Source organism: Eleutherodactylus coqui, chromosome 5 (assembly GCF_035609145.1).
Source record: "Eleutherodactylus coqui strain aEleCoq1 chromosome 5, aEleCoq1.hap1, whole genome shotgun sequence".
NCBI classification, from domain to species: Eukaryota; Metazoa; Chordata; class Amphibia; order Anura; family Eleutherodactylidae; genus Eleutherodactylus; species Eleutherodactylus coqui.
In genome coordinates, this window is record NC_089841.1 from 55,691,540 (window position 1) to 55,713,552 (window position 22,013).

The 22,013-nt window shown below is 47.5% G+C and overlaps 1 protein-coding gene across 1 annotated transcript in view; it reads right to left on the reverse strand.

Annotated features, from left to right (window-relative positions):
* LMAN1 (lectin, mannose binding 1) overlaps positions 1-21,676 on the reverse strand; it is a 40,052-nt gene extending 18,376 nt beyond the window's left edge. The window contains exons 1-7 of the mRNA XM_066602550.1: positions 21,453-21,676; positions 18,616-18,770; positions 18,254-18,361; positions 6,232-6,293; positions 4,354-4,453; positions 4,140-4,263; positions 1,158-1,216 (exon numbers count right to left, since the gene is read on the reverse strand). Of these exons, the coding sequence (XP_066458647.1) occupies positions 1,158-1,216; positions 4,140-4,263; positions 4,354-4,453; positions 6,232-6,293; positions 18,254-18,361; positions 18,616-18,770; positions 21,453-21,660 (816 nt within the window). The 5' untranslated portion in view covers positions 21,661-21,676. The remainder of the gene's footprint in view (positions 1-1,157; positions 1,217-4,139; positions 4,264-4,353; positions 4,454-6,231; positions 6,294-18,253; positions 18,362-18,615; positions 18,771-21,452) is intronic.
* Positions 21,677-22,013: the final 337 nt, after the last annotated feature.

Here is a 22,013-nt window from a genome sequence, read left to right on the forward strand (position 1 = left end):
GTGCAGTAGTTTAGTAGAAACTTGTATTTTTTTAGTAGCAGCCACACAAAAGACTAGTCCTCCATTTTCATGACCTGCGGCTAGTCACAACCACCCCACCTTCCAGCCAATGATTGGCAGCCATCACTATGAACAGTAATCGTCAGAGAGCAAGCAATCAATCATTGGGTGGAGTGGGCGGGGCTAGCTGCAGCTCATGAATATCCAGGACTACTTCAAGTAGTCCTCAATGCATGTGCTGCTACTACCATAATAAAATGTAAGCTTCTCCCAAACTACTGCACAGATACAGACAGCAGACTTGTCACTGTAATCAGCATGCCTGTCCCTACCTTCTGCACCTGTGAGAGGGTGACAGTCTCTAAGTCCACCAGAGCAGAAACCAACTGATAGTGGGAGGAGTCGAGTCAAAGTAGGAGAGTCTCCCTCTATGATTTCTTACTCCTTCAAGAGGTTTTACAGTTTTGCCAAATCACTACATATTAAAAAAAGTTGTAGAATTTTTTGGTATTTACTTTAGGATTCAATCCTCCCCTCATTCACTGACAGCAAACAGATACAAAAAATGGTAACAGAGGCAGTAACTCTGTACTCGACTAGTTCTGCTCTCAGTTGAGAAGTGGATACAGTTGTATCTAGTCTAGACAATGCTCTGTGAGCTAAACAGCCCAGACTGATACATTGTAGCAAATCAAGCAGAGAGATTTGTGCAGCTGCTGCGTTAAGCTCACAGAGCATTGTCTAGACTAGATACAATTGCAGCCACTTCTCAGCTGAGAGCAGGACTAGTTATGTACAGAGTTACATCATCTGAATGCAAGCAAGAATGTTCTCATTCACTGACAGCAAACCTCTTGAAAATGGCAAGAAGCTGAAATAAGTAAATGTGAAAGTTGTAGAACTTTAATCTGTATTGGGATTAAACTTTGTAGAAAAACAGAAATCCCTTTAATCTAGAATTGGCACACAGGTTGCACATAAGGGATACCCCCTTTGATTTGAGGTTCTGGAAGCATCTAATGACAGGATGCTCCTGAATTAGCATCTAAAATTAATCATGGCCACTGCTGAACCTGAGTCTTCCCAGACACCACATCCAGCTCTCCAGAGACAGACATCATATATATATATATACACCCTGTACATCCTTAACTTACTTTTTGTTTGCCTGGCTCGGTCAGCTGGAAAGTGAGAAAAGACAGCACATCATGGTCATCTGTAACAAAAAACACCAAAAAGGAGAGTCAGCGTTTACAGCGCTCTATAAGAGACGATAACAAGACATAATCATCCAGTCTGGAATGCAATGACGACTATATACATATGAGCTAATGAGTCCTCGCTAGGTACAGAGGGGAGACCCGACTCATTAGCGGGGTCCACATGAGGTGGTCGAACTTTGGACAGATATTGATTTGCTAGGATATCAGCCTTCCTGCAGTATTTGGATACATCCCCATGTAAGGATGCAGCAGAGCTGAATTTGACATTTAGCTCTTCACCAACATACCAAAAGTCATGGGATAGCAGTACGTAAACAGATTGTGAAGTGGCGTTACCACAGCTAACGGTTTGGAAATGCCCACACCTGTATAAGTTGTAAGATGTTATTTTGTGAGGTTAAACAGTGGCTGGGTGACGCAAATCATCGGAGTTCAAACAAAACATGATAGTCGCTACCAGATGAATGGGACGTTCCATTTCTGAAGTTGTGCAGGCATTTAATATTCCTCTATCCACAGTGCAAATAATGAAGATGGAACAATACATCTGCAGCACCATCTATTGGATGGCAGCACTCCTTCAAATCAATGCCTGACCCTTTAGACAAGTCTTTAGGACAGTGGTTGGGAATTGAAAACCAAGCCAGAATCCATACACAGACAGCTGTTTCGGGGCGATAGTCCCAATAGTCCGTGTGCAGTAGGATCCTGGCTTGACTAGTGAGAGTCCTGTGACATGGGTCGTGAGGGGTACCCCTTAAGGAGGGATGTTATCCCTCCTGACCTGCATCCACAGTGTCACATATTTCCTTAGAATACATTATTGAAAGCATTACCATCCACAGCTACAGCTGCCCGTGGGTGCCTAATGATTGCAGCTGGTGAGGTCTGGCTAGAACTGTATATGTGAACCAACAAGCGACTTACATTCAACGCAGAAGACTTCACTCGAATATCCTGCAGGTCAGGGCAGCGTTATTTGGCTTCCACAGGATATGGTAGCAGAAGACCCACCATAGCGCCTCTGTTAACACCACAACACCGGACGCAGCGCCTTACCTGGGCTCATGAGGATGCTAACTCAACCCTAGAGGACTGGCAACATGTGGCGTGGTCCATTAAGTCATGGTACCAATTGTTTTGGACTGATCGTATGGTTCATTTGTGGCGCAAACCTCATGAAGCCATGCGCCACAGTTGTCAACAATGCACTGTGTAGGCTGGTGGTGGTTCCATACTGGTGTAGGGTGGCATGGGCTGGGACCACTGGTTCACCCAAAGACATTGGCTGGTGCCTGGTACATTTCCCTGCTTGGTGACCATTTACAGCCCTTCATGAACTTCATGTACCCCCAACAATGATGGGATATTCCAGCAGGATAATGCACCGTACCATCAGGACCAAGTTGTCCAGAATTGGTTGAAGAAGCATTCTAGAGTTTTGAGTGGCGCAGCCTGCACATTCACCCAACATGAACCCAATCGAGCATTTATGGGATGTGGTGGAGAGGTCCTTTCGCACCAGAGATTCTGCAACTACAAATACCACAAAGCTATGGGTGGCTATCCAGATGAATCAACATCCCTCCATCCAGACGTCTCCCACATTGAACTGCTGTACTTCCATCGGAATAGAGGGGGTCCTACATTAGATCACCTCCTTTCCTATGACTTTTGGCACTTCAGTGTATGGTCTTAAAGCAATCCTTCAACGTAACCATGGAAAGATACAACTGCACGATGCACAGCGAGTGTCGTACAAGGGTTCTATTCTGATGAAGGGTCTGCAAGATCGCACTGTAGGATGGCTTATTACAGTACATGTATGAGAATTGTGTCTTCTAAAAAGCCGCATACCTGTGTGTCAATTATGTAACCAGGACTGATTCTAAACAAATGAAGTTCCTACTGAATGACAGCAACCAGAGATGTGGAAATTAGATGGAATTGGACCTAAGTATGCAAGCGCTTTATCGTCAAACTGCTAATCTATCAAGATTGAGGTGAGCACCTCAAGTATACCCTGACATTGTTGTGTGCCAGTTTTTCACAATCCATCAGTAATTGTAAGCTAAGGGAATCTCCAACATACAATGTAATAGACAACAGTAGGTGGTGGCGGCATTTTTAAGTATAGGGCCACCTGTGCAGATACATCAGCTGTCTGCCCCTAATTAGGGAGTCGAAATGACTCTCCCTGAAAATCTGTCTATGTATGAAGCACATACAGCAGTCATACCATTAAAACCACCTGCCTAATATTGTGTAGGGCCGCCTCATGCCGCGAAAACAGCTCCTGCATCCTTGTACCGTTGGAGCTGGCTATCCAAACGTAAAACATGATTCACCAAACCAGGCTACCTTCTACCATTGCTCAACGGTCCAGTATGTGCCCACTGTAGGCACATTTGGCATTAAACAGATATCATTATGGGCACTTTGAGCGGTCTGCAGTCCCATACCCTCATACTCTACACACTGCGATGTTCTATGTGATCTGACAGGTTTCCATCAACTTCATCAGTCGCTCTTCTGTGTGATCGGACCAGATGGAAGAGTCTTCCCTCTTAACACACATCAATCCACTTTTGGTGCCCACGACCCTGTTGCTGGTTGTCCTTCCTTGGACCACTTTTGGTAGTTTCTAATGACTACATACTAGGAGCATCCCACAAGGCCAGCTGTTTTGGAGATGCTCTGACCAAGTAATCCGGCCATCACAATATGGTCCTTGTCAGTCACCCAGATCCATAAACAGACCAATTTTTTTTGCTTCCAACACATTAACTTCACTATTGTCACCATATAAAAATCGGTGATATTGACTTCTGCTATCAGCGGTTGTAATATAATGGCGCTAAACTCTTCTACTATAATGTAACAAGCAGTAAATGTGTAAGCTGAAAAGCCTCTAACCTGCCAGGCCTCCGGTGGCTGCTGAAATCCCAAAGAAGGCTTGTTGGGGCAGTATCATGTTATCCACCTTGGCACAGAATTCATAGTCCTCCTTGTCGGGCGTGAAGCCGTTGTTAATCATTACCTAGGCGAACAATACAGAAGCACAGTGTTCAGGGAGAGAGATAAAATTGTTCCAATTCTAGCAGGTGCCAGAGAGCACAGAAGAACTCACTGTTAGCGTCTTCTTGTAGTAGGTAATCTTGGCCCGTACTGGGTATGGCTTGTTACGGAAGTCTCTCTGACAGGAGGCCAGCGCTTGTGTTGTACCGTCACTGCGAACAGAAGAAAGTTATGGACAAACGGTAACGTTACTGAAATTCGGAATTAAATTGGATTTTCCAAACTGAAGAAAGTCAAATTAATTCTGCAACTTCCTAATACAGAACATTGGGACGGCTTCATTTATTCTAATAGTTACTGTAAGCTGCGACCAGGCAGCCTAAAGATGGGCCAAATGTATCACAGCAGCTAATTCTGGATGATAAATTTGGCACATTTTCAGACACGATTGTCTAATTGAGTCCTAACTAGTAGAGATGAGCGAGCGTACTCTGTTCGGGTGTTTTTGCAATCGAGCAGCGCTTTTTTCGAGTAACTGACTACTCGGGCGAAAAGATTCGGGAGGCACCGGGGGGTTGCAGAGGGGAGTGGGGGGGGGGGGGGGAGGAAGAGCTCCCCCGTTCCCCACTGCTACCCCCCTGCTCCACCACACCGCCCCCTGAATCTTTTTGCCCGAGTAGTCAGTTACTCGAAAAAAGCGATGCTCAATTGCGAAATCGACCTAAACGAGTACGTTCGCTCATCTCTACTGACTAGCAGTAATGACTTAAGGCCCATTTAGACCAAATGATTCTCACTCAGAAATCGTTCAAAGCCGTCATTTGAGCGAGAATCGTTGGGTCTAACTGCACGGACATTGTGCAGTTTTCGTTAATGAGACACTCATTGGTCTCTTTCAGCAAGCTATTGTTTCAGCTGGTATCCTGCTTGGAGTAAACAGCTGGAGTATGAAGAAGACAGCGCTCCAGCTGTCTTCTGTACACCCCACTCGGAGCGCTCAGCTGTATACCAGCTGAGAGCTCTGAACACAGCAGAAGTATGAAGAAGACAGCACTACAGCTGTGTTCTGGATACCCCACTCGGAGCGCTCAGCTGATTACCAGACGAGCGCTCCGAGAAGACAACAGCTGTATGCAGAAGATAACGGTCCCACTTGTCTACTGCATACGGCATGAGCCTTCATTTACACACTTATGCAAAGTGAACGCTCAAAACAGTCACTCAAACTGCCGTTTGAGCGAATTTTGAGCAATCATCTTGCCGTGTAAATGCACACAACGATTATTGGTTAAAATATGTATTTTGAGCGAGAATCGTGGTGTCTAAATAGGCCTTTATAATGGGGTCCATCACCCGCCCATCAGGATTTTGGCATGTTTGACAGTGAAGCAATTCTGTGCTATTCTTGCTGTGAAAAATGCTGAAAACCCCCATCAGCTGGAAAAAAGTTTGAACTAAATAGGATATTTCAAAACTTTGACTATGCCATGAAAGTCTGATAAGTGCCAGTCCCAAAGGTGGGACTAGGAGCTGCGTAAACAGCATAGCTCCATGTGCTATGTCGATTCCTTAACACCCATTGACTTCCATAGGAGTTATGGAGAAAAAAAAAAAACAGATGCGTAGGCTGCGCCGCACTGAGTTCACTCACTCTTACCTGCCGCATTAATTTGAGCCGTGGTGACAAAACTAAATATGTATGCAGGTCCCACGCCTGGGACCTGCACCTATCAGGAGTTCCATGGCAAGACCAGTGGATACACCATGGAAATTTCAGACTACAATACACTTAAACAAAGCAAAATACCAAGTGGCTAACTGCATCCATCAAACAGACCCCCAGATTGTCAGACTTGGGGGTGCGGATTGATAGGAAAGCACTTCCAGGCTCCGAGGTGCCACATGATTATTACATGATCCTCCTACGACTACTATCGGCTCTGAACATTGTTCATCAATATAACTCCTGGAGGTAGAGAATGGCACTTACTTCTGGTGGTCGTACACCAGCTTCCCGTTATTCCCCACAACTAAGATCGCTGGATTGTTTTTCTAAAAGGGAAAAAATAAGGAAAAATGTGACAATAACCACAGCAAATTAGTTTTCAATACAAGAGTACTGATAGGGGTGTCCATGTCGACAGCATCCATTAACAACTAGGAGAATACTGAGTGCAGCACTGGAGTATAATACAAGATGTAACTCAGGATCAGTACAGGATAAGTAACGTATGTACACAGTGACTCCACCAGCAGCATAGTGAGTGCAGCTCTGGAGTATAATACAGGATGTAACTCAGGATCAGTACAGCATAAGTAATGTATGTACACAGTGACTCCACCAGCAGCATAGTGAGTGCAGCTCTGGAGTATAATACAGGATGTAACTCAGGATCAGTATAGGATAAGTAATGTATGTACACAGTGACTCCACCAGCAGAATAGTGAGTGCAGCTCTGGAGTATAATACAGGATGTAAACTCCGGATCAGTACAGGATAAGTAATGTAATGTATGTACACAGTGACTCCACCAGCAGAATAGTAAGTGCAGCTCTGGAGTATAATACAGGATGTAATTCAGGATCAGTATAGGATAAGTAATGTATGTACACAGTGACTCCACCAGCAGAATAGTGAGTGCAGCTCTGGAGTATAATACAGGATGTAAACTCCGGATCAGTACAGGATAAGTAATGTAATGTATGTACACAGTGACTCCACCAGCAGAATAGTAAGTGCAGCTCTGGAGTATAATACAGGATGTAACTCAGGATCAGTACAGGATAAGTAATGTATGTACACAGTGACTCCACCAGCAGAATAGTGAGTACAGCTCTGGAGTATAATACAGGATGTAAACTCCGGATCAGTACAGGATAAGTAATGTATGTACACAGTGACTCCACCAGCAGAATAGTGAGTACAGCTCTGGAGTATAATACAGGATGTAACTCAGGATCAGTACAGGATAAGTAATGTATGTACACAGTGACTCCACCAGCAGAATAGTGAGTGCAGCTCTGGAGTATAATACAGGATGTAACTCAGGATCAGTACAGAATAAGTAATGTAGTGTATAAAACATTAGTAGAATGTTTTACTTATTTCTCCATCTAGATTACATCTGTAAAGCACATATTCAATAAGGTGAACGGTGTAGAGGGAACCTAATTTCAGCTGACTATTCAAAAAAAAAATGGTGTGCTCTGCTAATAACACAGAGATCCATATCATCATCATCATCATCATCATCATCATCAGGTAAAGTGAATAGCAGTTATGCTAGTTATCACACTGACGATCATATAAGTCCAAGTTGTTTCATAAGTTAGTGACCCTTACAGTAAAAAAAGTACTGCTTCACAAAGTATCAGCCAATGTAGAATATATCCATCGACTGTGTAAGCGATAGAGCACGTTACTGGTTGGCAATGCCTTAAAGGAAGTCTTGTGACCAAATTTTAATGATACAAGCAGATTAGTGTCACATGTACGCTGTTATGGTGAATACATAGATACCTTTATCGGTTACCATTGCTGAGATATCCCTCCTCAATAGTGTTATGTGGCTATATGCAAATTAACCCAGTCCAATCCGACGGGCGGTCCACCTGTCTGTGGTCCAGGCTCGCTCCCTCCCCATCGCCTAAAAACCTCCCCTTCTTGTCCCTAGTGATGTCCCCAAGTTTGTCAGCTGGAGACGATATGCGTTCCACCACAATGTGTGCGCACCACTGAGCGATCGGCGACATCGGTGCGGCTGAGAAGTAATCATTTGCGCATGCTCAGATTGGCGCATACGCATTGTAGTGGAACGCATGCCGTCTCTGGTGGGCGGAGCTAGAGACAGAAAGAGGCGGTTTTTCAGGTGATAGAAAAAAAGTGAGTAAGCTCAGACCTCAGACAGAGATGGGGTTAATTTGCATCTGGCACACGACACTATTGAGGAGCGATATCTCAGGAATGGTAGCCCACTGGCAACTGATAAATGTATCTGAGGATCACAACTGTGTAATCTGCCCGTATCGCTACAATTAGGTGACAGACTTCCTTTAATGGAAGTGCTACTAAGCAGACACTATATAGAGAGCAGGTCACACTCCAGGGCAGACGCAGGAAAACTAACTACTAGCTGGGGCGGTAATGACGCAGCGCGGCTCGTGCCGGGACCTGTCCATGCCAACATCTTGTGATACAGAGCTACAAGTCATCTGTATTGGGAAAGGTAAAAGGATCCCATTCTGGTTTCCTGCGGTCACTACTAGGGGACCTACTCTATAGTGTTAATAAAGGGGGGTTCCAACCATAAAATGTACTTTTTTCTAAATTGAGTGGCCAAGTACTTTTATTTAACGTTTTAGCTTCTTTGACCTAATCGCAACTCTCCTAGCACCTATACGTTTCTTTGCGTGCAGCACCAATCCCAGGGTGCTTTGCACAAGAATCATAACCAGCTTTGTCCCGCTCACAATTGCTTCAGAGTATTTAGGCAGCTTGTCCACTACCCCTCCCCATGCCATCCTCCAACACCTAAGGGCTTCCGCCTGCCCCTATTGCCAGGGCATCCTCTACTGCAGCGGAAATTTTTAACACGCACACGCGCACACGCACACGCACACACGCACACGCACACGCACACACGCGCACGCGCGCACGCGCACACGCACACACACACACACTTTCCCCATCCCATAATAAATGGACAATTCTCATTGGATGCTGGCTCGGCACATGCGCTAGTGAGGCTGCTTGCTCCGCTGTCCAGCTTGAAGAATGACGCAAGCACGGATCTGCCGCTTCACCCAGTATGCGTGGTCCGACACAGCTTTGTTCGAACTGCACATGCCCATTTATGCCCACCTACTTCTGGCCCCAGCGTACCTGATGTCAACAGAGGCGGCCAGAAGAGACCCCGAGCCGATCACTGGAACTGCAAAAACTAGATTTTGTAAGGAACTAACCGAAAAATCTCTTTCTGGTCATGTTCATTGGGGAACACCGCTTTGACTGTGGGTATATAGCACCTGCTGAGTGGAGACGGACACTAAGCAGACAAATGAGTTGGCTCCTCCCGCTTGCTATATACCCTCTGCAGGTATTCAGCTAATCAGTTTTGTACGCAAGCAGTAGGAGCGCAATTTAGGAGGGCGCAGTGCGACCATAGACAAACAAAGAAAGAACCCTATTGGGCGGGTGCTGTCCCCCCCAATGAACATGACGAGAGATTTTACAGTAAGGTCCTTACAGAATCTATTTTTCTTGTCTATCATTGGGGGACACAGCTTTGACCTTGGAATGTTGAGAACAGTACCCAAGGGGTGGGAAAATATAAGAGGCCACATGTGTAAAGAAGTGTAATCAGCTCTTTAACTGTGATTAGCCTTAATGGGTGCCTTGGCATCCAGTATGCTCAGAGACAGAGCATAAAGGGGCCTGAGAACACGGACCCATTCCTCCAACAGGAAAAAGGCTCCTTCCAAGGAGCTTCAAACGAGGCACCCGTTGTCCAAGAAATATGTGCCGTAACCCAGCCTGAACATATGATATCCCTGGCACGGTAACCCTGCACTGCTGCAAAGCAGCACCAGTGCGAGGAACCCTCTTCAGGAACCAAGGATCCACCAGTGTGTTCGGGAGCCCCAGCAGAGAGCCAGGACGACTGAAGAATGCCACTAGAAAGGTACGACTGAGACCACTTGTGAACGGATCATCCCATGGGACTAGTCTTCATTAACGTGGGGCCAAGATGCCACATTCAGTGAGGTAACATGCAACAGGACCATAACGACCTTCTTTTGATGACAAAGAACTTCCACCTGATAGAGCCTCCCGCTTAGAAGAGAGATGAGTAGACTGGGCGAGCTGGACGTGACATCAGCACCATCAGAAAGGGGGGGAAACTTAAGACCTGGGGCCCTCTAGCAGGCAACCTAGTTGAACGTCAGGGTCCACTGGAGTCCAGACTGTAAACACCCGGCTAGGCAGGTCGTCGTAACGACAGCACCGCGGTTGAAGGGTTAGTAGGAAGAATTCCAGGTGAATGCATGGGAATACCGCTACCAGAGGGAATGAGGGATGGAGACACATGGCTCCAAAATACCATTAACCCCTTCATGACACGGCTTATTTTGGGCTTAAGGACGCAACAATTTTTGGCAGATTTTCTTCTCCGTTTATCAAAAGTCATAACTTTTTTATTTTTCCGTCGACGCGGCCGTATAAGGGCTTGTTTTTTGCGTGGCGAACTGTAGTTTTTATCGGTGCCACTTTTGGGTACATAGACTATATTGTAAATTTTTTTTTTTTTTTTATGATAGCAGGGAGAGAAAACGCATCAATTCCGCCATAGATTTTTTTTTTTTTTTTTTTTTTACAGCGTTAATCATGCAGCATAAATGAGACATTCCATTTTTTCTGCGGACCGGTACGGTTACAACGATACCAAAATTCTTACTTTTTTTTAGGTTTTCCCACTTTTCTGCAATAAAAACCCTTTTTTTTGGAAATCTTTTTTCTATTCTAAATTGCTGCATTCAAAGTCCTGTAACTTTATTTTTCGATGTACAACGCTCTATGAGGGCTTATTTTTTGCGAGACGAGCTGTAGTTTTTACTGGTACCATTTTGGGGTACATATGGCTTTTTTGATCACTTTTATTGCGTTTTTAGTGAGGCAAAATGCTAAAAATTAGCGTTTTTTTAGCGTTTTTTTCCGTGCACAGACAAAAGCATGTGCAACTTATTGTACGCGTCATTACGGACGCGACAATACCAAATATGTGGGGGGGGGGGTTTAACCTTTTTTTATGCTAATCTGAGAAAAAGCATAAAAAATGTTTTTTTTTACTCTTTTTTTACATTTTTTTTTAATCTTTGTTTTTTTTACAACATTTGTGTCCCTCTGAGGGACTTTGACCATTGTCCTGATGATCGCTGTCATAAGGCATGGCAGAGCTACTGCTCTGCCATGCCGTATCGCTTATACAGCAATCTCAGGCACTGGTAATACAGGACGCCAGTGTCTGGCGTCCTGTTACCATGGCGACAGGCCAGGCTCTCGCGATGTTATCGCGATGACCGGCCGCAGACACAGAGGGAGCGCGCTCCCTCTGTGAACTCTTTCCCTGCCGCGATCTACTTAGATCGCGGCAGGGAAGGGGTTAACAGCGGGGGGCGCATCTCTGATGACCCCCTGCTGTTGCAGCGGGATGCCGGCTGTGACTGACAGCCGGCTCCCGCTGCGGGATAGCGCGGGATCATATGTGATCCCGCGCTTTCTCCAGGACGTAAGTTTACGTCCTGTTGCGGGAAGTACCAGGCTGCCAGGACGTAAACTTACGCCCTGCATCGGGAAGGGATTAATATCAGCCGTCTGAGACTGTGACAATGGCCACAGCATTCCCCTTCTGCTTGAAGCCCATGGACCTTGAAGAAGTCTAGGCCTAAAAAAAAAAAAAAAGGTGTCCGACTTGTCAAGCCAGGGTGGCTCCCCACCAAGATGTCACTGTCACCGCATGATTCCCACCAGGCACCACAAAAACATGGCATAACTGCCAAATTACCCCCGGATGTGAGTCTCGCTGGTCCCTTTTGTAGAACCCCCTGGAGTCGGGAGCGCTAAGAATTGAGATCAGTATTAGAGTATACCGTTTCACTGTCTCCTGCAAGCAATCATGCAGGAGTAAATAGTGCAGGAGGATCGCAGCGCGCTACTGTCTGATTAAATGCTGGTCTGTCCTGCGTAGGAAGGATACGTGGAAAGAGGCTGTAGAAGTGAAGTCGTAGACCGCTCTGACTACAGAGTACTCCTAACGGCAGCAGCCCAGACATCCCTATAGGGGAGAATACGAGGCCCGTTCAGCGGCGGACTCCACCTCAACAGGATCATTTATGCATCACCGATGACACGAGTGACCCACGTCCGCATGGACATAGCTGACAGACCTCCTAGAAAGAAACAGATGTTGGTTTGGTACCAAGGCCACCTGGAGAGGGACCGGACCCATAGTGGCTCCGCATGTCCGGGCTGACCGGAGGGGAGCTAGTAGATGGATCTACCGCCCCCAGGCAGCCTGTCGATGGGCGAACCCCCCGGCCTACCACTATACCTAGATAAAACAAGACGAGATATTCTGACTGACTGTTTATCCCATATAGCCGTGCCAGCGCACATAGTATGCGGCTCCGGGCAGCCCCCCGCCAGCGTCTCATCCTGTAAGTGGGGGAAACGCTAAAGCTGCCCGCAAGGACACTGCAGAGGGGCCGTCATAGGGAAGCTAGCTATTAGGTAAGGATCCCCCCTCCGGAGCGGAGAAAAGAAGCAATATGTCCGAGGACCTTCTGTGCACAGTACTCTTTCCATATGAAAGGAACTACTGATGTCAGCAAGCCTGGAGTACTGCTGATAACCAGTCTGATATGGCTGGATGCAATCTAGTTACTGCATCGAGAGCGCACATGGCACACACGGGTCTCTTGCCTGTCGTCCGCGTCATGGACACGGCGCAAAGACCGCCTGCCGAGAACCGCAAGCGGCACCCGTCAGTGGGCTAGACTGTGCGAGTACTCCTTCCACATGGAGGGTACCACAGGTCTCTGCAAGGGCCGGAGCCATGCTGGCAATTAGCTCAAACACCATTGTTCGTAAGACGAGATATCTTCTATCTGGATGTAATCTCGTACTGTAGGGAGGGCGCACATAGTATGTGGCTCTGGCCGGCCGTGTGTCATCCTGGACACTGCCCCAGGCTGCCTGCAGGGAACTGCAGGAGGGGCAACAGAGGAGTAACCGACAGGCAAGGCTCAACCCGGTCCGGGGCAGACAGACATGGGGAGTGATGAGTCCGGAGACTCCCTGTGCAAGTACTCTTTCGAAATAAAGGGTACCACAGGTCTCAGCATGGGCAAAGCCATGCTGACAATTAGTTCGAACACGGTCGGTCGTAAGAGGAGATATTCTGTAGCTGGGTGTATGTCTTGTACCGCACATAGTAGCAGATAATCCCTGTGCAAGTACTCTTCTCAGTATGGGAGGAACCACGGGTCTCAGTAGGCCCAGAATCACATGGGGGTTGACCAGCAGCAATGTCTGGACGTTCGCCCTCCTCAGTAGGGGTAGAGCGGAGGGCAATACTGCTCCGTTGACATGAAGGAGGAGGTGGAGCCTTGGAATGGGGCACATAGCCATTGAAAGGGAGGGGGCCGACAAGCTGTGTAAAGAGAGGACAGCAGGCCTCCCATCTTCCAGCCACAGCCCTTATCATACAGGACCCTCCGCGGGCAAAAAAACGCCTGCCGCCTCAATGCAGCAGCTGGGGTTGTCAAACGGTCCGACAGATGGCCAAAGGCAGATGAACACAATACAACACGCAGCAGCCAATACATAAATGTCCACGGCAGCACAAACAAAGCCATGTGACCCCATGCAGAACACGCATGGCTACACAAAATACCGCACAGCAGCAACACAGAAAACGCCACGCAGCGGCTACTTCGCACCGCGGCCGGGCTACACCTTAAAGCTGCGCCACGGCTCCCCATTAAAAACTGCATGGTGGCTCATAGGCATGCCGCACGGCGGCGGTAATAAGTTTCTCCTGGATACAGACATGCAAGAGAATGACACTGCTCACACCAGGACACAGCAGAACAGAGATACAGAAGTCTGACAGTTCACACAGAACCTGCGCAGAAATGCTGGAGAACGACACTGCTTCTAGCAGGACATCGCAGAACAGAAATGCACACCAGGACACGGCAGCAAAACCAGCAAACACTGACAAGGAGCACAGACTTTGGGAATTAGCTGACTGAAGCACCCCATCCGGCCAGCACAATCAACCACACTTGTGAAACTGACCTGGTAAGAAACAACATGTAGAACAACAGATCCCAGCAGCAAGCTCTAACATGGCCCCAAGGCGGCCAGTATAGGCATAATACAAGCCGCATGGCGGTCAATACCCTCCCGCATGCGCCTGACACAAAAGGGGACCTTATACAGGGGCAGAGCAGAAAGGGAAGCTATTTTGTTACCTGCTCTCACCCTTCTAGTTTAACCTATATGCAGAAGTGATCATGCGGAAAATGGACCTAGATGAATTGGATAAAAAAATATCGGAATGAAAATAGGTGGAAGAAACATCAACAATCTCCATTACGCAGATGACATAATTCTGCTTGCAGAAATAGACGCTGGCCTGAAGCAGCTGATATACAAGATTAAATTGAAAGTGAAAAAGTGGGCCTATACCTGAATTTAATTTAAAGAAGACTAAAATTATAACTGCAAAAAATGGCAAAATTCAAATAAAAAAAATCGACAACGAGGTCATGGAATGCATGCGAGACTTCATCTTCCTTGGCTCAAAAATCATAAGACCCGATATATAACAGGAGGGCAAGGTGACCGGGCTCGGGGCTCACAGGAGGGCAAGCTGACCGGGCTCGGGGCTCACAGGAGGGCAAGCTGACCGGGCTCGGGGCTCACAGGAGGGCAAGCTGACCGGGCTCGGGGCTCACAGGAGGGCAAGCTGACCGGGCTCGGGGCTCACAGGAGGGCAAGCTGACCGGGCTCGGGGCTCACAGGAGGGCAAGCTGACCGGGCTCGGGGCTCACAGGAGGGCAAGCTGACCGGGCTCGGGGCTCACAGGAGGGCAAGCTGACCGGGCTCAGGCTCAAGTATTTAGGCCATGTAATGCGTGTAGAGTCGCTAGAAAAATCTATAATACTTGGACAGATCAGCGACAAAATAAGACCCGGCGCCAAAGAACACAATGGCTGATACTGTCAGAGCTGATACTGGCATGGAAGTCACACAACTGAAAGAAGCAGTGCAAAACCAAAAAACACGGAGGGAGCCTTTAGGGTCGCCGAGGGTCATTAACGACTAAACGCCCAACAACATCATGCTATGGAATCTCCCATACAGAAAGTCCATGTTGAAAATCCACTGCAAACCCGCCCCGTGTGAATATAGCCTAAAGGGTTGTGAATGCATATATGAAGTTTTGCAACTTTCTAACAAGCTTAGTTTCAATTCCCATCTGCTAGCAGTCAGTGAATGGAAAGTATCATGGATGGATTTTCAACCTAAGTTTTGATCTTTTGACTTAAAAGTGAATCAAAAGAACTTTGAGGTTACAAATTACCAGGGACTTAAAGCTGAAAGTTCAAAACTCAAAAAGATAATGAGCCGAAGCTGTATATAAATAGACAATGGAAACGCTCCTGTCCTCGTGCCAAAGCCTCGGGTTATTGCTCTAAATACAGTTTTTGAATAATCTCCACCCTTCATGCAGACGGTACGTGTCAAGCTCTCCCAGGCTAGCACAACCTGGTTTCCAACTCCCGGTAACAAGAACAAAGTTACCCGTTCCTGCACACGTTTGTTTACGGTTACTGCAAATTTTTAAAGGGGTTGTCCAGGTATGAACTACTGATGACCCATCCTCACGTCATCAATAGTGGATTGCCGTGCGACCCAAGTGGCAAACACCTGCCAGTCAGCTGATATCCAGTCAGCTGCCAGCATACGTGGAGGCGGAAACTGACAGCTCAGTACAAACTCCAGCAACCCAGCTTGGTATTGTATTGACTACAATGGGAACAGCGCCTGCCTTACCAACGTCAGCAAACCGCTCCGTACACACAGACTACCAGCTGATTGCCAGGGGTTCCCAAGTGGCGAGGGTAGGCCAACAATAGTTCAGACCCAGACAACATACGCAGACTACAGTTGATAATAGATGATTTTCACCCAACAAATTGTTTTGGTCAAATTTAGAAAGTAAGTGCCCTTTAAATATACAAGTTTTTACAGCGGCATTTAAATGTACTAGTAATTATTAAGAAATCATATAGTACCAGTGTTTCTGGTGGCGCAATACGCCACACAGCTCTGCTACATGCACGTCACACACACACACCTCTGCTACATGTACATCACATACAGCTCTGCTACACACATTCTTTATACAACAGCGATGAAAAGCAACACAGCGGAGTCCTGCACACACTGATCACCCCCTGGTCATGTGACCCCAGACTGCTCCCACACAGGTGACAGATCACATGACGGTGACATCATAACAGGTCCTGTAAGCACATGGCTGCTGTAGCCGTTCGTTAATATTCCAGCCCTTACAACCCTCCGTGGCCTCAGTTACTATGGAATACTAACAAACACAGCAGCTGTGTGCTTACAGGACCTTTGACAACGTAATCGTCACGTGATCGGTGGGCGGATCATGTAACTCACTCACTTGGAATGAAGGACCTTTGATAACATTACCATCATGTGATCAGGGGGCGGAGCATGCAACTCACTCACGGACGGACAGACGAGTGGTCATTAGTAGTTTGACTACAACAAAACTATTTAATTTGGAATTGCCGTAAATGTCATTTTTGCTGCATTGTGTACTTTGTTAAAACCTCCCCCGCCAAAAAAGGGTACAATCGTTTATTTTTCCCCACTTCGCTCCATTTAAAAAAAAAATGTTTAAATGTTTAAGAGTATTTCAGTACATTATATGCTATATTAAATAGTACCATTAAAAAATACAACTCGTGTCGCAAATAAAAAAAAAAAAAAAAAAAAAAAAAAAAAAAAATCACCTGTATGCGGCTACATTTTGATTCTTCTGATTTTGAGTGTTTTTAAGTGGGTAGAATAAAACAAAAATAAAAATAAAATACAGTCACGTCCTCACGGGGTTACAATATTTTTTCTAGTCTGATGGGTGCTTCTAGGTACATCTAAATTCCCCACCACCATTACACATGAATGGATCACCTGGATGGGATGATCTGTTGAGGATTGGCTCCTAGTATGGGGGAATGGCCTTAGCTCCCTTGAGGTTCTCCTCAGTATGTTAATGATGTAAGTGTTAAGTCACTGCATTGAGTAATGTAAACGATGTGAACTATTTGGATGTCACGCCTAATAATAGAATCCTCATTTGCATAATCTATAAGCCTACAGGCAGGCCACATAATTTTGGATGTCACAGCTGTCATCCGCCGCACCCAATTCATTCTATACCTGTTGGAGAATTTATGTAAATGAGCTAACGCAATTAGAGGCCAGGAAGAATGCAGAAATATGACATATCAATAGAACAGGCGTGGATGTAACGGTTGGAGGTTTTCCAGAGCAGCAAATAACATTAAAATATCTCACTCAGCAATTACTGTTAATGAGGAATCCTGGGCTTTTTTAACTGATGATCTCTCCCCTGGAAAGATCATCAGTAGTTGATGGACGGGGGTCCGCTGCTCAGTACCCCTATCCATCAGCTGATCGCCAGTGAAGCATCATCAATGGTCAGAGGAGAAAGTCGGAGCGCTGGCCTCCTCAAGACATCACGTCCTGCCCCAGCAAGAACAGCGCGGCCCTCCCATTGCCTTCAATGGGAGTGAAGCCAGAGCTCCGACTTCTTCCTCTGACGACAATGTCTGTACCAGACGATCAGCTGATGGACAGGGGTCCTGAGTAGTGGCAGGTCATCAGCTAAAAAAAGCCCAGAATACCCCTGTAAAGAGCTCTTCCAAACAAGAGGACATGAGTTACATCCTGTAATATACTCCAGAGCTGCACTCACTATTCTGCCGGCTTCAGAGCTGAAATCTGTGTCTGTACAGAGTTCGCCGAGGTGTTTTGCACTATGGAAGGAGTGGACAGATGCTTTCACAGAGCTTCTCAGAATCACTGCTTCCGTACAAAGTTAAACCAAAAGCAGTAAAAGTGCCAGCAAGCAAGTAATGGATGGGCAGTAAGTGCCGCAGCGGTCTGTAAGTGAGGATAGCGGCACTGCCCTGGGTATAGCCTCTGGGCAGAGAGCAGCGCACCGCCTCACTTAATGCAAGTACTCGCTAATCTCCCTGCACACAGGACAATGGCAGCTCCTCGCTCTGATGCAATTCTCAGTAGTTCAGTAAACAATCTACCCGCTGTGTACTTTGAAACGTGCGGAGATCAATTGAAACAAAGTACAGAGAGTAGAACCAACCTTCCCGTCGTTGTCGAACGAGTCGAAGAATATACCGACGCCGTTCCACGTGTCAGCGGCTCCGTACACATTGCCATCCAGCCCCTGCGCTGACGTGTACCATATAGCCTGGGAGAGGAAGAAGACACATTATAGAGGAGTACAACACACTGGCAGTGCGCCAGAAGCTGAGACATGAGCTGCTGTCGGTCAGGTCCACTGTAGAGTTGCCTTTCAGCCCTTGCGCCACAAGGGCGGTTTCTATTTGTTACTCCACTGGGATCCGCTTTTTTACGCCAAAGCAGATTACAATGTAAGGACCTCACCAACAGCTTCTCGTATCTAAGCTTCTTCTAAGGAGTCAATGAAGCCATATTACATACCAGGCCATCAGCGCCAATTCTTCCACGTCCCGTTACCCGGAAAGTCACTTCTACTTCCCAGTTCTCAAAGGTCGGGGCTGATTTTGTCCAGACGGAGCCTTTCTGGCTCTTCAGTGAAGGCGTTATCCGGATCTGGTCCGCGCTGGGGATAGCGTCTAAGAAGAAAGTCAGGTGGTTAGGCTCGTCTGATCGCTCGTGTGAACGATTTATCACTATTGTCAGAGTTCGCGCCGCAGCCCATCTATACAGGCAGATGAATCGTTTGCAATTTTGTTTTGAATTGCATTCGCAAACCGTTCAGCCGTTCACATCCAGTGTATTAGCGAATGACTAAACGATCGCAACGCCGGCGAGACATGGTTTTTATGCCTGCGTAAAATGGACGAAGAGAAGGGAACGAATTTTCATTCGTCGTTCAATCGTTGGCCGTGTTTACACTGAACGTAATTCTAGCTCAACTTTGCACGATCCAATGATTCTGCGAACGCTAATCGTTCCAAGTGAAAGGGCGCTAGCTTACAATTGGTAGTGTCCGCGCCATTTTACAGAATGAGACATGTTATACACAGTATGCAGTGGAGGAAGCCATCGTGGAAGGCATAGTCACGTCACAGATTGGCGTCCACTGGGAGTCAGGATGGCGAGTCGCCATTTATCAGTACTGGCAGTGGATGCCCGAAACCGGACGATGCTTGCAGCAGCTCCAAACCGAAAAGGGTCGTCTCTGGTGGAATAAATATTTACATGTGATGGAAACGCTACAAATTCCGCATCCAAATAAGGGCATTATAGATTTTTCTAGCGACTCTGCTGGCATTTCATGGCCAAAATCCGTGAGTCGGAGTCTATAGCTTCCATACAACTCCTCCTTATAAATGGCGCACTCTGTGTGGAGTCTAGCCTGTGGACAGATGACAAGCGTTCCTGCTATAGTCACCTGGAAGAAGGACAAGGTCTCTAACCTATACAGCTTGAGTTGTTGCAGAACTACAACTCCCAGCATGCATGGTTGTCAAGGCATGCCAGGAGTCATAGCTTTGCATCCACAGGCACTGCATCGAGTACTTGTATATTTTGGCGGAGGCGTCTTGTGGGGACCCCCGGGTGCAGGCCGAGATAACATCTGTTCCTGCAGCTTCCTGCCGACGAGGTTCACCGGCTCGCACAGTACAAATATTAGGACTTGGTCACAGCTGCAGCAGCTACAAGGCCACGAGGCGGAGGGGGGCTGAAAGCGTGACGTGTCCTTCCATGAGCACAGCGCACTCATTACTAGACACTTGTCAGACTAGATGCACGTATAGGGGATTTACAGGACGCCGTCACCTATATTTAGGGTGTGACACCAACGCCATCGTAGAATGAGCCAGCCACAGATGATGGCAGCTGGACCTTCTTCAATTGTCCTCTGTGACTTCAATCATAAAAAGCGTCAAAACCGGGAGTGCGGCCTCATTGGTTCCCAAAAACACAAAGTGCGACTTATCAGTCAAAGTATTAAGAGACCGCAGCGTTTTATCGAAGATCGCCCACACGTATGTGTTCAGTGCGCTCTGCAACCGCCAAGCATACGTTGGGGAGGGGTCGAAACCTCAAATAGAGGCCGACCAAAGAGCCTCACGTCGCTAACTAGGCGACAAACGGTATCTCAGTCTACGTACACGGTACTAACGATTCGTTCAGCGATCGCGAAACTGACCAACCAATGGACAGTCACCGCTCCCTGCCCACAACACCCTAGCACTTGAGATGAGCGAGCGTACTCGTTTATGGCGATTTCGCAATCGAGCACCGCTTTTTTCGAGTAACTGACTACTTGGGCAAAGAGATTCGGGGGGCGCCGGGGGTGAGCGGGGGATAGAGAGAGCTCCCACCTGTTCCCCACTGCTACCCCCGCTCCACCACGCCGCCCCCCCCCTCCCGAATCTTTTTGCCCGAGTAGTCAGTTACTCGGAAAAAGGGATGCTCGATTGCGAAATCGCCCTAAACGAGTATGTTCGCTCCTCTCTACTTGGCACCTATTTCGGCGACTATTCAGGTGGCAGCATTCTCATGTAAAGCCGCCCTTACGCCACTCACACACGGGCCGTTTTTTACAGCGTTTCACGTGGCTTTCGAAAAGCCGCGCTTAATGCGGATTGGTGGATCTTAACACTTTTTTTTTTTTTTGCTGTAGATTCTACCTGCTCCATTTAAGAGGTGACCCCGCTCACACCCGCAGCGCGATCCACACTAACGGCGCAGATTTGGACACGGTTTTTGCTGCGTAATTTATTACGACATTTTGGTACAGATTTTGCACTGCGGAAAATCGCCACAATCCCGCTAGCGGTGAACGCGCCCTCATACCGGCCCCGGGGAGCCGCGCACGCCATAACTCTTTGGTGTTTGTAAACGTTCTTCTTACAGCTCAGTAATCAGACGCTCGCAGCGGACTGCGCCAGTAAGAGTCGGCGCTCCGATTACACGAAGATTCCCGGCCGCGCCATAATGAAAGTCAATACCAAGAACAGCGGAGGCTTATCTGCAGGCGACCGGAACAATCAAACCGTGACATACGGGATCGGATGACGGCGTGCTGACGGACGCCAACACCAGCGCCAATCTGAGCACCGGCGGTGCCCAGCTTACCCAGGGGTCATGCAGGACTATAGCGAAGCTGGGTGACAACCTATCGGGGGGCTGTAATAGCACTCGGAGTTGTCACCCCACTTTGCGGGTATATAATTTGGTGTTTTTAGTGTTTTTCCTATTTTAGGGTGTACTTACTTTACATTTAACCCATAAGTGGGTTGTCAACCAAGTTCTGCAACTTACCCCCCTCCCCTGATACTTACTGCCAGAGTGGACCCAGAAGGGGACTGAGCCATCCCCGTGCACCAGGTAGGGACCCTTGAAGCTGTACTTGTACTCGAACCTGCGGTGTGGAGCCGGCTGTCCCGCCTGCTGCTCCTCAGCCCCGGCACAGCCAAGCCCGGAGAGGAGCAGAAACCAGCAGAGTCCGCTCAGAGCTCGGAGATGCTGCCGTTCAATGGACATCGCCATCTTGGAGAATGCTGACGTAGCGGCAGCCGGGGACAACTAGCACAGCCAACAGGGCGCTTTCCTATTGGTCAACGACTAGACGGGTGGGCGGGGTCACACGCGTTGCTAGTGTATCGCACAGTGACGCTACGCTGAGAGGTGTAATGTGGTCCTCCGGGAGTAGGGGTCGCTGTGAGAAACGCAGCTCAGTGAGTGATAACTGTGTGTTCTCAATAGTGACAGGTTCTTCCGAAGAAGGCAGAAGTATCTTAAAGGGACAGTACACCAAGATAGTAAAAGCCAGTCTGCTGCTCCCTGGGGTGCTTTCATGTTGATGAGAAGCTGACCAGTGTACTCATCAGTGTTAGGTTATA